This window comes from Lacerta agilis, chromosome 9 (assembly GCF_009819535.1).
Source record: "Lacerta agilis isolate rLacAgi1 chromosome 9, rLacAgi1.pri, whole genome shotgun sequence".
NCBI lineage: Eukaryota > Metazoa > Chordata > Lepidosauria > Squamata > Lacertidae > Lacerta > Lacerta agilis.
The window spans coordinates 52,136,175-52,154,193 of record NC_046320.1 but is presented as its reverse complement, the minus strand read 5'-3'; the positions used below and the strand labels follow the sequence as shown (position 1 = coordinate 52,154,193).

The 18,019-nt window shown below is 39.4% G+C and overlaps 1 protein-coding gene across 4 annotated transcripts in view; it reads left to right on the top strand.

The window, feature by feature from the left end:
• Window positions 1-18,019, top strand: part of AIMP1 (aminoacyl tRNA synthetase complex interacting multifunctional protein 1) — a 39,088-nt gene that overhangs the window by 14,548 nt on the left and 6,521 nt on the right. For 3 of the 4 annotated variants that reach the window (XM_033160321.1, XM_033160320.1, XM_033160317.1), the window contains 5 exons: window positions 2,387-2,520; window positions 5,748-5,861; window positions 7,587-7,751; window positions 9,333-9,541; window positions 12,838-13,006. In XM_033160321.1, coding sequence (XP_033016212.1) covers window positions 2,406-2,520; window positions 5,748-5,861; window positions 7,587-7,751; window positions 9,333-9,541; window positions 12,838-13,006 — 772 coding nt within the window. In that variant the 5' untranslated portion in view covers window positions 2,387-2,405. The remainder of the gene's footprint in view (window positions 1-2,386; window positions 2,521-5,747; window positions 5,862-7,586; window positions 7,752-9,332; window positions 9,542-12,837; window positions 13,007-18,019) is intronic. The other variant, XM_033160318.1, reaches the window with a different exon arrangement.

The following is an 18,019-nucleotide window of genomic DNA, read 5'->3' as shown; positions in this document are numbered from 1 at the left end:
TATTTCTACTTGATTTGACAGTGTATGGCATAGTGAACTGCGGCTGTAAAAAATGACACTGGGTAAAGTGATTATGTTTTCTAGCAGACAACTGTTCTGTTTCTTCGACACATGATTAAGTGCAGTCATTTGGGGGATTCCTTTTTTGTTACTGTTTTCATTATTTTGGTCTATAAAGCCCAGGATTTCATATAATACTGATTTTATGTACCAGTAACTTGCATGCTTTCTTAAATTGTCAGGGTATATTTTTGGATCCTTAAAACACAGTTTGCTAGTAAGAAGCCTCTATTTCTTTGTTTAAATGCTGTGTCTGAAGTGTTAAGACTTGTATATTGAAAGCAGATGCTTCCAAAACGAATTTAAAGAATAATACTAGGCTAGATAGAACCAAAAGTACAACTTGTGAATAGCACAATGTCTTCTTTGTTGTGAGATCTCTTGGTTCATAATTATTTTATCAGCTAGAATTGTTCTCAGATTAGCAAAAAGAACCCAGTGTTTCTCTCAGCATTAAGGAAATAGCCAGATAATCGTGTCACTGAAGCAAGTTATTCCCCTCCAATCTACATCAGAAATAAGTTTGATTTATAGCTGTTTTTTTTTCATAACATTCCTGTAATTACAATGTATTAGAATAATCCTTGTAATAATCCTCCAATTTTATCTTCTACAAATTATATGAAATTGAGAAGTCTGTATTGCAGTGAAAACTGGATATTTTATTGCTTTAATAATTACGTTGTATGGTAGCATGTTTTGTATATAGTGACTTGGTTAGCCCATAAGTATAATGAATAGTATTCTTAGACAATGCTTTTGTCAGAAACTAGTTTTTTACATAAAGTACAATTGAAGTGACCTGATGAATGGGGCAACAGCAAAGGACATAATTTAGAATTTGTTTTTTCAGACAAGGCAGCTACGCTGTAGATCTATGTTTCGGCAGTCATACAGTTTCTGCTGTCTACAGCATCCTAGATTTCGTAGAGTACTTGGGAAAAACAACCATTCTCATTTCTAGTGCTGCTGTAGCAAACGGAGGGAAGAATAAAAAACAACATTTGGCTGTGTTTGTCTAGTAACATAGAACATACATTTAATCCTGCATTAATTTAAAAATCTCCCTGGAATCGGGACTGGAATCTAAAACCTACTTGAGGCCTTTTTTCTCTGAACATCAGTCCTTAAGGTTTAATTGCTAGGTTCTTTTGGTATGAAAAGGAAGAAAGGGGAATCTTTGAAAACCAGGAATTGCAAGATGTACGAGGTGAATTGCTTTTCTGTGCAGATTACACAAGATGTTTCTTTGCCTTTTTGCTCTGGATCTTCATGCTCATAGAAATAAGCTACAACTTATTGCCTTGAAGTTTATACTTGCGCTGTTAATTTTCCTCTTATATGTGGCGGTTTCAGTCAGTTTTGATTACCGGTATACAAAATTCTTCCTTTATATCACTTCCTGGAGATCTAGAACGGATACATGTTGCTGCTGTTTTAGGCTTGCTGTTTTAGGTTTGTTCAGAAGTAGAGATTATTATTAGCTATGTGTTCTTTTGTTTTGAAAAGATGTATAATATCATTGTATAATAATTTTTTTAGAAAAATAATATCAATAACTACGTTGGGTGAAACCCAAAGTAGCAAGAGCAAGTGTCTGCTTGTATAATGGGAATTTTCCTTCTTCCTTCCCCCTGTACCTCCTGCTCCCAAATATGTTCCAGAGGGGTTGGAGGACCTTCCAGAGCAAATATTGGAGGTGTGTCAGGGCTTAGCCAAGGGGAGCTAGGGCTGGAGTGCGGAAAAAGAGAAAGTTCTATTGCAGAAATGGATTTCCATACACACATGGGTGAACATCACTGGATGTTGCCCTTTAACTCTTCCATAGCCCTTCCAGTGTTGACAGTTAGCCTACATTGGCCTCCACATGCGGTTGGACTTGCAACTCCCATCGGCTCCAACCAGCCTGGCCAGTGGTCAGGGATGATGGGAGTTGGAGTCCAGCAACCTCAGGAGGAGCACAGGTTTCCCACCCCTGCCCTGCTCCTTAGTGCTCTTTTGGAAATCAGTAGTTGTTAAAACGACCTAACTTTAGCAGACTCAGCCTTGCATTATATAAAAAGTAGAATTAAGAAACATGTTTGTTACAGATGGTAGACCCAAAATCACTTTTCTTCCAGAATACTGGAAAATAATGTCACACAGCAGAATCAGCTTGACAATTCCTTTTAATCTGAGTGTTTTAAGTTAGACAGGCAAACCCAATAGGATCTATTATTAGATGTTCTACGGCGCTGGCAGTGGCTGGTTCTTAGTCAATTCAAAACAGAGCTGCAGATAATTGCATTAATGAAGCATTCACATCATCCTGTTTCCTTGTATTTAGGTTTTTAGTCCGTTCCTTGATGAAAATGGCAGCCAACAACGCAGTTTTGAACAGGCTGGAGCAGAAAGGCGCAGAAGCAGATCAAGTTATCGAATACCTTAAGCAGCAAGTGGCTCTTCTAAAGGAAAAAGCCAGTAAGGCGGCGGTCTTTGTCCTTATCATTTAAATGTGCTTTGTCATAAAACTTGCATGCAAAATCCGTGAGCAGAGTTGAGAATTTCTTCTGTAAATTAGCCCAGTATGTAAACCCCAGAATTTAGGTGATACCTTCCCTGCAGCAAGCAATAAACGTGCAAAGTTTCCAACCTTAATTATTGTCATGGCTGTAAAATGAACAACCCCTGAATTAACTTTTATACTTGATGGCACAAGGTCTTCTCTTCTCAGGGAAGGTACATATGGAAGAAGGTATGCTAGGCCATGTAGGGCTTTATGGACAATAATAAACACATTGAATTATATAGAGAAAATAATTGTCAGCCACTGCAAATGTCCAAGCTGTTTTCAAGAACATCCTCTATAGAGCGCATTCAGTAGTCTAAACTGGAGGCCAGTACCTTTGTGATTTAACAAGGTACAGTGCATAAAATTCAGTTACCAGTAATAAAACATTTCTAGAAACTATTAATTTCTGTACATCCAGGTAGAGTGCCAGGACTAAAAGCATGCCAATGTTTTAAAGATGATGCCAGCATGTTATAGCAATCCTGAAAACTTAAAATGAAGGATTTTTACAGTTCTGTGCATTGTGGCATGCTGGAATTGATCTTCTCCTGTTTCTTCCAAACAAACATAAGATAGTGTCCCAATCTTGAACTCATTTAAATAGTAGGTGCTGCAGAAATGTAGGAGATGGTGTGCACATTTGTAGTTCCCAACCACAAAATGGATTTGAAGTATAGCATGTATATTTTAATGCCTTCCAAAAGATGTATGTATCTTGAGAATACTCACTCATTGAATATTTTCATACACAGTTCTCTCAACTTAATAATATGGTGAAGACACATGGTTCAAATCTGCTTGTTTCCAGAAGTGTTTGGGTAGTTTTTATTTATTCTGCTGGTTCCCATAGCTTTTAATTTAAAAGTTTTAGAGTTGTGGTGCTAGTTTGAATTTTTGTATATTAGTGTTTAAACTGTCTTGAGAGCTCAGTTCAGTTCTATTAAATCAGATCTGTGTCCCTTTGGATTTTGTTGAACTATAATTCCTCTCATTCTTCACTATGTTGGCTTGCACTGATGGGAGTTGGAATCCAACAGCATCTTGAGGGTCATTGTTCCCCCATCCCTGTATTAGATGAATAAAAATGTAACTGCTATTCATGGGGAGAGAAGAGTTAAAATACACAGGGTGCAGAAATATTAAGCCCTCTTTAAAGAGCAAGATAGCAAACTCTTGCTCATGTGTGTGATACCAGAAAAGGGCCAAGTCCACTCCTTCTCAAGGTGCAGAGAGAATTCTGTTATAGCTGGAGCTGGCTGTACTGAATGGTGGCATCCTCCTCTTGAAGAAAAACTATTGTGTGAGAGCTGTGTAAATGTAAGCCACCTGTCTCTGAAGAATTTACAGTTTGCTTCTCTAGCATTGTTAAAAGCCCACCATATGAAACTGCCTTATAGAAATCAGATCATTGATCTATATCTACTCTTGACTGGAAGAATCTCTCTAAGGCCTCTCTAAACCCATGATCCTTTAACGAGAGATTCTGGAGATTGAACATACAACTTTATACATGTAGATCATGTGATTGATAACTAAGCTTTTAGCCCATGCTGTGATAGTGCTAATTAATAACCTTGTGCAGTTTATTCTGGCTTTAATAACCCTTCAACAATTCCGTCTGCATGGATTCTTAATTGTTTGCTTTCAGCATTGATTTGTCAAAGAGTTTGTTGTGATACCTATGAAGTTCTTTGACTAGGTCAAGATTAAAAAACCACAAAGCCCCAATCTGTGTTATATAACGACCTGGAGCTTCAACTGTGGTTGAATCTCTTTAAGCATATTTTTACCTTTTGTTATGCTTATGTGTTTGTGTACAAAGCCATTATATATTCCAGTGGTTTAAAGCAGGCTTTACTGACCTCTAGCACTCTAAAGATTTTTGGGCTTCAACTTCCATCAGGCCAAGACATACTGCATGCTGCTTGGGGCTGATGGGATTTGGAGTCCAAAACATCTGGAGGGCACTAGAAGCTGGCAAAGGCTGCGTTAACATTTGTGGGCTATAGCACAAAGCAAAAAAAATAAGCGTCTGCCACCTTTTTGATTGTATTGTCTCCAGGTCCAGGGTTTTTAGCATATTGTTCAATGTGTCTCAACCAAAGCCTCACATTAAAAAAATAAAAATTCCAAAGGAATTGGCCTAGAATCATCAGGCAAATGTTCTGCTTATAAATATAATAGATCAAACTTTTCAACAGTTTCTGCATTGGCCCCAGGTAGTGCCTATAGAGTTCATTTCACTATAGTTTACAGATAAATGCTCTGTCATCTTCCTTCCATCCCTGCTTTCCTGATGTAGTTATAAGGAAGACTTTTAAACTAAAGAATAAACAGTTTGGCTATGCATTCCATTGTAATAGGCATACAATACAGTTCCAAATTGTATTCCCGCAAGAACCTTAGAGCAACAGCTCATTTCTCAGAGCAGGTGCCAAGGAAAAGGGGAGTTTGAGGGGGGGGCGCCCAATGTGATTAAAAAGTCCAATTCTGGCTATGCTGTGGAATTAATTGAAAAAATACCTAAGACTCAGCAGTAATAACAGATATTAGTGTGTCATTTTGACATTTGTGTGGGATGGTAAAATATCTTTAATAACTGAGAAAACTGAGGTGTTAAGTAGCTATATATGGGCATTCTGTGGAAAAGCAAGGGATAGAACTCACATCTCCTGCTCTCATTTCCAGAACCTTAATGGAAAAAACATCTTTCCTTTTAGTTGCTATGTTGAGACTTTCTCTGTTGTCACGACTTTCCCCCCTTGTTGTGTGTGTTTTTTTTAAAAAGCTGACAGTTTCCGATTTCCCCCCTACAACAGAATAAATCTGTAATTTGAGCACTGCAAGAAACTCCTAATGTGCTCTGTACTCCCGTATTTTTTTTGTCTTAATTTGATTATTGCTCTAGGTTGTTTTTTTAAAAAAAAAAAATAGAAAATGGATTTAGAGGGGGAAGCATAAAGAAGAGCACTAATGCACGAATTGTGATTCTTCTGGTTTTTTTAAGTTTTAAGAATAAGCGGATCTTAAGTCAACTTTAAACCCTTAAACCCCGAATTTCAGAGTTCTGAAATTAAGCTTTCCCTTCATGACAGTATTGTGTATGTGATTCCTAATGGAGATTTGTCTCCTGTAGTCCTGCAGGCATCCCTGAGGGAAGAGAAGAAGCTTCGTGTAGAAAATGCTAAACTGAAGAAAGAAATTGATGTGCTGAAACAAGAATTGATCCAGGCTGAAATTCGGAATGGAGGTGACTGAAATGGGGTTGGGGGTGGGAGAGCAATGTCCTTTCAGGCAAGCGCGGCTTCTGCATTCAGTCTGCAGAACACCCATTTCCCATATTAATACCCAGGGGAGAAATATTTGGGAGGCACTGAAGGAACAAAGTGTATTTTGTGGCGTAGAGGGCTATTTACCCCAATTCTTAGATTTATGAGGAAAAATATTGGTGGTAAGCTACTTGACTGGGGAGTATTCACTACCTGTCTGACACCACCTATACATTTTGTTCCACTGCATCATAGCAAATGTTACTCTACATGTCTTTAGGATCTGGAATGTTGTGGGAGGCGAGGTTGAGCCAGCAGACAAACTGGAGCATCGAGAATCAATCTTGGGTGCTCCTTCTCTCAAAGATGCAAATTCTAAGCTGCTTTGGTTGAAAACTGGTGGCGGAGGGGGGAAAGGGCTAAACTGGAATTTTATTTGTGTGTGCATGTAAAATAAATACAACCCTTATAAATTAACCCTTCTTAATTCTAAAGAATGGGGGAAGCTGTCCCAGGGGGCAGGAGACGAGGAGGAATTCCTGTTGCACAAACAGAAATCCGATTGCATGATATTGGACGCCGTTATCCACATTTTGCTTCCTTCAAAATTGTGCATGCAAAAATATTTTCCATGACCCTCTGAGTTTAAGTTCATAGAAATTGCCTAACTTTGTAACTTACAAACTTACAGTATATTCTGGCGTATAAGACTACTTTTTAATCCAGGAAAATCTTCTCAAAAGTCAGGGGTCGTCTTATACGGCGGGTGGAAAATCTGTGGTTGAGTATATCTCAAACTCTATATTTTAACTGGAAAAGTTGGGGGTCGTCTTATACGCCCAGTCATCTTATACGCCGCAATATGCGGGTAATTTTATGCATGCCATAGTGTACTATGAAATTTGTGTACTAGGGACTTTGGGCTGCCATATACATGCAGCCAAATGAGAGGGTATCATCCAAAGGATAGGTGGTGGCATCTCTTAAAGAGTGTGTGTGGTGCACTCTGCAAGTAAAAAACTTTTCTCATTGGAATGGGTGGAGAAGAGAAATGTTTTTGCCCTGTCCAGTTCTTGTTGTGTTAGGGGAACACTCAACTGTAAACCAGGTCAAAAGAATATGTTAGTAACATTATACTGATTTTATGTACTATGTTAGTAATATTATACTAATTTTATGGTGTGCCTGTCCTCTAGCTTGGTATGAAGCTACTGTATTATCCAAAGCAATAACTTTAACCTATTGATGTTTATATTTCAATGTATTTCATCCATATTGTTTCTAATCTATTTTAATTTACTGACTAAAATGCCACATTTAGCTAAGCCTACAATCTAACTTGGAAGAAGTCTCAGTTCAATCAGAATTTATTCTAATTAACATGATTGGCACAGTTAATTCTTGCTGCTATCAACAGTATGATTGCCTATTAATTCTCATGGTGCTTACCCATAAAAGCCAGAAGGATTAAATTTAATTTGTGTAAGTGAACCCAGATATTTGGGGATGACAGAATCCCAATATTGAAATTCATCCCTGTATTTTATTACTACTAATATTTCACAAAACCTTTGAGACCCACAGAACTCACGTTTTTGATTAATGGATTGAATTTTAGCAGTAATTCACATTTTATTAAATGTATAATATTCCTGCATTAAATATATCTTGGCAATGTTTTGAATCTTTCTTTGTGTTTAATGTAGTGAAACAAGTCTCTCTGCCGCCCAGTGAAACACCTTCTGCAACAGCATCCTTTTCAGAAGAAGTCTCACAGCCTGCCGCTGCTGCAGTGGCCCCATCTGGTCCTAAAGACCAAATTAAAGGAACAAATGAAGAAAAGAAGAAAAAGGACAAGACGGAAAAGAAAGGTGATTTTACATATGCTACTTGGAAATTATTTGAAGTTCAGTTTCATTAATAAACACCAGAAAGGAATTTTATCAATGCAGAAGTTTTTCAGGAAAATGAAAAACTGGACTAGGTTAGGCAAGGTGGTAAGTGAATGTCTGTGTAGCTTATGTGAAATAAAAGCTCGGAAGTAACTAATGATTTCCATTTAAACGTGCCCCAAAATTTCCAAAGAAATTTAGTTTAATACAGTATCCTTAGAAATGAAAAGAGAATCGTTAGAATTGGTGGAATCAAGTGGGGACACGAAACAAACCTGTTGTAGGGTATCCCCACTTCTTGTTCAGTGCTCCAGCCATCTTGGAACAGGAGCCATATAGGCCGGGGTGGGTTAATAATAATAATAATAATAATAATTTATTATTTATACCCCACCCAACTGGCTGGGTTTCCCCAGCCCCTCTGGGTGGCTCCCAACAGAATTAAAAGCACAATAAAACATCAAACATTAAAAACCTCTCTAAACAGGGCTGCCTTCAGATGTCTTCTAAAAGTCAGATAGTTGTTTATTTCCTTGACACCTGGTGGGAAGGTGTTCCACAGGGCGGGCGCCACTACCGAGAAGGCCCTCTGCCTGGTTCCCTGCAACCTCACTTCTTGCAGGGAGGGAACCGCCAGAAGGGCCTCAGAGCTGGACCTCAGTATCTGGGCTGAATGATTTGGATGGAGACGCTCCTTCAGGTATACAGGGCTGAGGCCTTTTAGGGCTTTAAAGGTAAGTACTAAAACTTTGAATTGTGCTTGGAAATGTACTGGGTGCAAATGTAGGACTTTCAGGACTGGTGTTATGTGGTCCTGGCAGCCATTCCGAGGGTGGGGGGAGGGGGAATCGAGAGGAGGATGTCCTGAACCTAAGTGATTTATTGCCATGTAGGTGGAGTTGATCAAGAAGAGTTCCTGGTCAATGGGAATAGGGGAAAAATACCTTTCCCAGCTACCTTCTTCCTTGATCCTATACTGTTCACTAAGTAGAAGCCCAAGCAGACAAGATTCCTTTCACTGCCACCTCTTTCCCCTTTTTCACAACTGATACCCTTAACAATCTAGGGAACGACCTGTGGTTTAACTGTCCTCAACATTCCACGGTCCTTGAAGAACAAGGACTCTGAGAACAAGTCCTCAGCAGATCAATTGTGAAGGTTCTAGCCTACTTGGAGTAGATTGAAATTAATGGACTCAAGTTAGTTAGGTCCATTATGAATCTTTGTTTTTTAAAAGCAATATTTGCAAGTTAATATGTTTCTGTGATTCTAGGGATGCCGTCAGGTATGCAGAAACTGTAACCTTATTTTTGGGTAGGCGCATTTTGCTTCTAAGCAAAACATTAAAGGAAATGGTACCATAATTCTGTCTAGTTATCCATGTTTAAGGAAGCCTGTTGTCACACAGTTGTAAGATTTTGGGTCTCTGTTTTGAAATTAGCTAATGTTAAAATGTACCATGGGATTTCTTTTTAGACAGGGAAAAAGAAAATTTGCTTGAATTGCATTCCGGGGGATGTGTGTGCCTGTGTAATTAAATGGTTTCCGATTTTGTTTTAGCAGAAAAGAAGGAGAAAAAGCAGCAATCAGCTGCGACTGATGACTCAAAGCCTTTAGATGTTTCCCGACTTGATTTTCGAATTGGTTGCATCACAGCAGCAAAGAAACACCCAGATGCTGATACTCTGTACGTTGAGGAAGTTGACGTGGGAGAAACAAACCCTAGAACTGTTGTCAGTGGTCTAGTGAAACATGTTCCTTTAGAAGAGGTACATAAAGAATTCCTTTAATACTACTACTACTACTACTTTGCTAAATAAAGTTTATTTAAAATATTTAAAATTGGTTTTTATAATAATTCAACGATTAGTTTTGGCACTTAAAATTATGTAGCAGATGGATACAGAAATATATCTCAAGTTCACGAGCTTATTACTTAAGAAACAAATTAGAGATGAGCCAAAACAAATCTAGCTTCTGCCAGCATCATAATCTGACTCCAGCAACAACCCAATAAACCTTGGTGGTCCTCTTCCTGTATGCAGCACACCTGGAGTAGCCAGTAATAACTTCTCAGTCTGCATCTTCTTGGCCAAGGGGGTGGGGGGCTGTGGCCCTGCAGATGTTGCTAGACTGCAGTTCCCATCATTCCTGACCATTGCTGCTGTGGCTAATGGGAGTTTGAACCCAACATCTGCATGACCACAGGCTCTCCACCTCTGTTCTAGGCATATTTCAGTGGAACTTGCTCTTAGGTTTTTTGTTGCACTATATAGGATGCTGTGGCAAGTGGGCCAAGGTACAATGTCTCTTCATCTTTATCCAAGTAGTAATGCCACTTGAACTGTTGCAGCCTGTCTGTCAGGCAGAGGATGCACTCTGAATGCCTTTCATCCATGTGTAAGGCATAGCCAAATTTCCCAGAAGTTTATGCAGTTTTCTTCTCTTGGGATTTAAGAAGCGCCTAGCAGGGAAGAAATGTGAAACAATATTCTAGGCTGGATCTAGACACATCAAAGAAGTGGTTCACTTAAATGCATTGTCAACTTCATACAGGGAAATACCACTGGCGAAAAATGGGGCTCAACAGCGCCATCTGGGGTCATAGTGTTATAACGCCTATTCAGTGGTACCTCTGAATACAAGTGGGATCCGTTCCGGAGCCCCGTTCGCATCATGAGCAGTCCGCATCCCGAGTGCTGCGTCTGTGCATGTGCGCGACGCGATTTGGTGCTTCTGCGCATGCGCGTGATGTCATTTGATGCGTATGCACGAACCGCCGAACCTGGAAGTAACCCGTTACAGTAGTTCCGGGTTCAGCGCGTTCGTAACCCATGATGAACGCAACACGCAGCGTTCGTAACACGAGGTACGACTGTAAAGCACTTTATCTTTGCGAATGTAGCTGAGTGCCTAATTCTGCTATTCGATAGCAAAACACACCTAATGTTCTGGATAATTTTGAGCAAATGTATAGTTTGAAATTATTTCTTCTAATACTGGTGGAGGAAGCAAAAAATATTTTGGATGTGAACTTCTCTTGTTTCTTAACTTACCGCTGGAAAATGCTCCATTTTCACATATGCATCTGTTCTGTCCTTTGTCCCTTTTAAAGGATAGAGACATACCTTGAAGAAATCAGGAGCGCCCATGTACAGTATCACTTGAATGATAGAATCAAAGATTTTTTTTAGAGTTGGAAGGGTCTTCTAGTCCAATCCCCTGCAATGCAGGAATCCCAAATAAGGCATTGGTGACATATGGCCATCCAACCTTTGCTTAGAAACCTCCAAGGAAGGAGAGTCCACCACCTCACATTCTACTGTTGAACAGCTCTTACTGCCAGAAAGTTCTTCCTGATGTTTAATTGGAATCTCCTTTCTTGCAACTTGAATCCATTGGTTCAAGTCTTACCTTCCAGACTCATTAGGTAGGATCTGTGCAGCTACTTAAGGCATGCCTAAAGATTGAGGAGTGCAATTCTTCCTCTTTGCCCTTTTTTGGCATTGTCCTCCTTTTCAGCCTTCCCCCAAAGTTCAGGAATGTTTGAAAAACTCACCTAAGTTTCGGAAGAGGTTTGCCATGAGCAAGGGTTATAGCTCAGTAAACATGGGCCCAGAATTCCCCTAGACCAGCATAATTAGACCCATGGATAGTTGTGTTTGCATAGAGCACACATTAGGATCCAATGCTCAGTTTTTCTCTTTCCTATAAAAAGGACATTCCACCCCATCAGCTCTGTGTCTATGTGTTTTGGTAGTTATATTTTGCCAGCAATTGCAATAAAAATATGAGAGACTGTTTGTTGTTGGCTTCATCTGTGTCCCAATATGTTTTGAAGCATCCAGGGCATTGTGTTTTGCCTCTTACATAAAATACAGTGGAATCTCCACAATCCAGACAGCTTGAAGGACACCCACACTATACGGAACTGCAGTAAGGAAAACATCCTTTCTGGCTGAACATATTGAAATAAACCAGATCCTGAATTTTAAGCAATATTTATCCAATATACGGTAATATTCAGGAAAGGAGAAGGAATTCTGTTCTTTGTTCTGACAGTTCCTGGTGTTCCAAACATCCCTTTAGTACCTCAGTTTCAGACAGTTGGGGCTGCCTTAAATTTATTCAACAGTTCATTGAAATCAATGAAATCCCAAAGATTTTAAGGCAAACAGTTACATATTTTTATACATAAGGTAGTTAGAAATAGGCTGTGGCTTCCAACCTAAACTTATTAATGTCTAATAACCATTTTTAGTCTCTTTCGCCTCAACTTGGCAAATGTATTAATTAAAAACTGCTGCTTAAATTACAATTTGTGTGGAAACACTAACATCGGTTTGTATGCCTGGTAGGTTTTTGAATATCATCAGTAACTTTATTGTCAAATACCTTTTTTATTTCTGTCTATTAAAAGAACAACAGTCTGTTTCCTTGACCAAGTTGTTAATTGCAATGTTCCCTAATGAGGCCTCATTGTTCTGCTTATTCATTGTAGCCTTCCCTGGTTGGGGGGGGGGACGACGACCCCGGAAGCATTTGTAGTTTTAAATAAATGAATTGCAGTGCACATTATGGACAACTGTTTTGATAAAATATGCTTCAAAAATGTCCTCCTGTCTTTGGATTAATTACATCCTGAATGGTAAACCACCTAGGCTTGCTTTCTCTTATTAGTTTAGAAGGACGTTTTTACAAAAATTCCTTAAGTAACTGTTAGAAGTTGGAATCCAGGACCACAAAGAATGGAAAGTCAGTAAAACATTGTTTCAGCCATTATACCCAAGCAACGGGACACAATGTTGTCTTTATTGCACCCTCTTGTGTGTCTGTATTAGAAGACAGTTATCCTTAATTGTCTATTTCCTGGCTTTTACTGCTGAATTAGTCTTGAAAGAATGTTAATTGTTGCTAACATATTTGTATCTGCATACTTGGTGTTTTTGTGTGTTTTACTGTGTGCAGTTGCATGCATTAATTTTTTCCCCTTCCTCGTTGTGAAAGAAAAGCAGAAAAGCCTAGCTAAATTTCATTTTTGTTTTAACTTATGTCCCATATACAGATGCAAAACCGGATGGCAATATTTCTCTGTAACCTGAAGCCGGTGAAAATGAGAGGAGTTTTGTCCCAAGCCATGCTGATGTGTGCTAGCACGCCAGAGAAGGTGGAGATTCTAATCCCTCCTAGTGGGGTTGTTCCTGGAGACAGAATTACATTTGAAGGTTTTCCTGGTAAGCAAAAGCATCTTGGAGATTGGGATATCGGAAGAAATTGCTGAGGAAATATATATCAGCATGTACAGAAACGACATTATCCAGTAGTTTTATTATTAAGTCTAATGAATGAAGTAATTCTCCCCTGTGAGTGTAGCCCAGTGCATGCAAAATTTGCTGAAAATAGTTTCACTTTTTCTCTGCACCCACCTACACCCTACATGAAGGAACTTTGAAATGCATTTGTGAATTGTGTGTGAGGTTGTTGCTACTTGCCAAGAGGAGGAGGAGTATGTCACTATCAACTTTCAGAGGCTGGTAGAAGAACTTGTCAAACAGTGTCTGACAAATGGATGGGTATGCACAAAATAAATTTTATTTTTTTAAAAAAGGGGGTGGGGATGACAAAGCTGTCCTGTATTAGAAGGAACTATACACTGCCAGGCTGGGGAGCACTTGAGAATTGCCCAGGAAGTTGGTGCTTTAATGAAGTACAAAATTTTCATATTGAAAAAGCATGAAACAGCAGCACCAATTAAGAGGTATAAATGATGGTGTAGTAGAGAGTGTACCAGTTGTACACTTTTACTGAGAGATTGTAGGGAAAGAAGTGGTGCATAGGAAAGAAAATGAAATGGTTCTGATAAAATGGTCTTGGTTCGGATAAAATGGTCATCACAGTTAAGAATAGAGAGTTGTATCCAACTCTCTTAATATTTTTTAGAAGACGTCTGAAGGCAGTCCTGTTTAGTGAAGTTTTAATGTTTGATGTTTTATCGTGTTTTTAATAATTCTGTTGGGAGCCGCCCAGAGTGGCTGGGGAAAACCAGCCAGATGGGCAGGGTGATGATGATGATGATGATGATAATTTATTATTATTATTATTCTTTGATGTGAGTGGACTTTCTCTTTCTTCTGTGCCACTTAACCCCCTGTCTGCTCTGGAGAATCCCACAACTGTACAGACCAGATTTTTATTTTTATTTTGGAGGGGGGTGCAGAGGGAAAAGGAGAGGAAGAGGAAATGCTGTTGCTGGGGCATAAATTTGTTCCACTTGTGCAAGAGCATGGTTTAGTGCAATCCAGGGCTAACTTTTCTTGGATTTCTAGTGACTTTACAACATGAGTTGATGGCCCATTGGTTGTAGATTTGTAACCGGTGACTTTTTAGCCCATGCCTAAATGCTAATCCTGTGCTTGACTGATGCTCTTTGGAGTGAATTCTGCAGGACAGCTGCCACCACACTAAAAAGGCTCTTCCCTTAGTAGACATAAGACAAGCTTCCAGAGCTTGCAACATTAACAAAAGTGTCATTCCTGAGGATGTAAGAGGCTGGGCAAGGGTATATGATAAGGAGTTCTTGGTGCCAAGTTATTTAGAGTTTATATGCCAAAAGCAAGACCAGTACATAGGTGTCATGCAGTGTTGGTACAGCGTTCTGCACCAGTTGCAACTTCTGGACCCAACCTTAAGAGAAGCAACACATAGATTGCATTGCCATAATCCTAACCTAGAAGCTACTTTATTTTCTAGGAAAGGTAACATATACCGTATTTTCCAGCGTATAAGACGACACCCCCCCCCCAACTTTTCCAGTTAAAATATAGAGTTTGAGATATACTCGACGGCAGATTCTCCACCTGGCGTATAAGACAAGCCCAGACTTTGAGAAGATTTTCCTGGATTAAAAAGTAGTCTTAATATGCCAGAATATATAGAGTGTGTGTGTGTCAACAAGATTTGGAGAAAAGAGTGAACGACACAGATTGTATATTATCCAAGAGCAATCAAACTGGCTATTTCCCATTGATCTGGCAATATAATATGATAGGCTTAATACCACGAACATAAAATTAAAGAAGGCATTGCCCAATGGACTCTGCAGTCAATAACAAACCAGTTTTTCAGTTGAAGCCGAAATTGCTTTGCCGTGTGAGCCAAAAACACATCTTGTCAAACATTCTGTATCCCTGCAGTGAACGGCCCCATGCCTCTGAAAAGCTCCCAGCAGAATTGGCTTAATGGATTTGAGTGTCCGCTGTTTGTCCACATTAGAGGGCAATTAGATTAGATTTGCACTGCTTCTAAATGTAGAGATTCCATGTGTGGCTCTGCTCTGACATTTATTGAACTGATGAGAGCATATGCCTTTAAATGTTGTCAAATGGCTTAAAATGCAGGTTCGTGGTTGCAATAAATATTTTTTTATTAGCAAGGGCTATAGTGGCTTCTAGGACAGTTAACAACCATAATTGCAAAGCTATCAGAATTGAAAAGAGTGATAGATTATACCAAATTACATCACTGTTTTTAAAATAAAAATGTCTGGGGGAAGAAAAACTGCAGTTAATGTTTCTTTTCCCTAGGGCCTATTATGCCTAAATGTCAACCAAACAAATGTTTTCATTCCCAGAGGTTAAATTTTAAAATTCTACAGACACGTTTTTTTGTTTGCTTGCATGAAATTAGATTTATGTGTGGAAATCACATGATTATAACCCACCATATTATAGTTTCTTGGGCGTTCCCCCTTTCAAGTTGTGTGTGTGTGTGTGAGAGAGAGAGAGAGAGAGAGAGTTTACTAAACATGTAAACTATATTTGATTGAGGAATTGTTCTTTTACAAGTCCTTTCAAAGTTTCCAATATGATGTTTATTTTTTAAAGGAGAGAAGTGTCATCAGTCATAGTTCAATTTATTTTCTAGCTAGTTCTGATAAATTAAGAGGAGTTGTCTGTCATTTCTAAACGAAACAGGGGCCTGATCCATAAGTATATGCCTTTTTAAAGTTTCAGTGGAAATGTTTTTCTAGTTTGACCTGCATATCGAACTATAGCATAAACCAGGCATCCCCAACCTTCGGCCCTCCAGATGTTTTGGACTACAATTCCTATCATCCCTGACCACTGGGCCTGTTAGTTAGGGATCATTGGAATTGTAGGCCAAAACATCTGGGGGGCTGCAGGTTGGGGAAGCCTGGCGTAAACCGTAGTAGTACTTCTGAAAGAGCATCATCGCATGTATTCTTGTGAATTGACTGTCTTATTAATCCTAACATTTCCTTCTCCCACACTTGCCTAAATGCTTATAAATGATTCTGTTAAAAGCTTACTGCTCATCTATTTCCTTTTAGAACTTTCTATTAGGAAAGCAAAGGAATGTTCAATTGCCATCACACCCCCCCAAAAAGTAAAAAAACAAAAAACATGCCCCTGCAAGTGTTATAAATCATTGTTAAATGTGAGTTTTATTTTAATGTGCTTTTGTCCTTATTAAAAATAACCCCATTACACTTTGAGAAAAGCATTTGAAGCTCCAGTTGTTGTTTCCTTTTGGGGATGCTTAGGGTCCAGTTGTAATTGGATATGGCTTTATTGTGGGTTGTAGTTTTATTTTTAACCGGATTTTATTGTTGCATCTTATTGATTTATAGTCTGCTTTTGACAAAGTACTTCATCAAAGACCTCTGTGTAAACTTTGCAGTCATGTAAGAAGAGGAAAGGTCCTCTTTCGGATCAAGAATTGGTCAAGTTGCAGGAAGCAGGGAGTTGGAATAAATGAACAGTTCTCCGAACGGAGAGATATAGAAATTGGAGCCCCCACAAGGAATGGTATTGGGACCTGTGCTTTTTAGCTTGTTCATAAAAGATCTAGAACTGGGGGTGAGCCAGTGATGAGACAGTGGCCCCCCACTTATGCAGGGGTTTGGTTCTGGGGGCCTGTTTGCTGTCAGAGACCTTGCACTGCCTTCCCAAAGCCCAGTAAACGAGGAAAAAACTCGCTGGAAGCATGGGTGGGGAAACGATAAATAAATGGAGAGCTGAGAGTGGTGGGTCTCCCTGACTCTCCATTTATTTATTTCCCCCCTCACACACCAATACAGTGGTACCTCAGGTTACAGACGCTTCAGGTTACAGACTCCACTAACCCAGAAATAGTACCTCAGGTTAAGAACTTTGCTTCAGGATGAGAACAGAAATTGTGCGGTGGTGGTAGTGGGAGGCGCCATTAGCTAAAGTGGTACCTCAGGTTAAGAACAGTTTCAGGTTAAGAACGGACCTCCAGAACGAATTAAGTTCTTAACCTGAGGTACCACTGTATAAGGTTGTGATCACATAAGTTGCAGGCTTACTGTACTAAATTGTTCAGGGTCATTAAAAGGAAGAGATTCTGAAGAGCTCCAGAAGGACCTTTCCAAACCGAGTGGATGGGCAATAAAATGGCAAATTAAGTGAAGTGAAGCGAGTGTCAAGTGATGGACGTTGAGGCAAAAACATCTTAGTTTTACATATATTCTCATGGGATGTGAACAAACCCAGGAACCTTGAGGTCACAGTAGACAGCTGGATGGAGACATTGACCCAGCGTGCGGTAGCTTTGAAAAAGGCAAATTCCCTGCTTCAGATCATTAAGAGAAGAATTGAATATGCCTCTGGATACCAGTTGCTGGAAATTGCAGGCGGGCAGAGTGCTCAGGTCCTGCTTTGTGGGCTTCCCAACCAAGGAAACAGGATGCTGGACTGGATGGGTCATTGGCCCAATTCAGCAGTCCCATCTTACTTTCTCAAGGAAAGGAGAGTTGGAGTAAACTCCCCCCCCCCTATAAATTGATTATGGAAGAGTTTTATCTTTCCCCACCCCAATCTGTATTACATACATGATTCAAAGGTTGCACTGAGGAACTAGCCAGTGTTGCGTGAGAGAAGACTTTGTGAACTTTACACACTGCTTCCTTTCTGATAGGAAACCAGAGATAACTCAGGAGTTTTAATAGTTCCAAGTGAAGGATTTATAACCCATTTTAAGTAAGTTCGGTCTTCTGAGGCTATATATCTTAGCTGCAGAATAAAACAGTGCTCCCTAAAGCACCAAAGGGAAAGAACTGGCTCACAAATCTGGTAGCTGCGAAATAAAGGCAGTATATTCTCTGAGAATATGCTGTACCAAATAGTGCAAGAGTCTCATTCTGACACCACAGCCCATTTTTATTTTGTATTAGTTCTCCTGATACTGTGGCATAGGGTAAATAA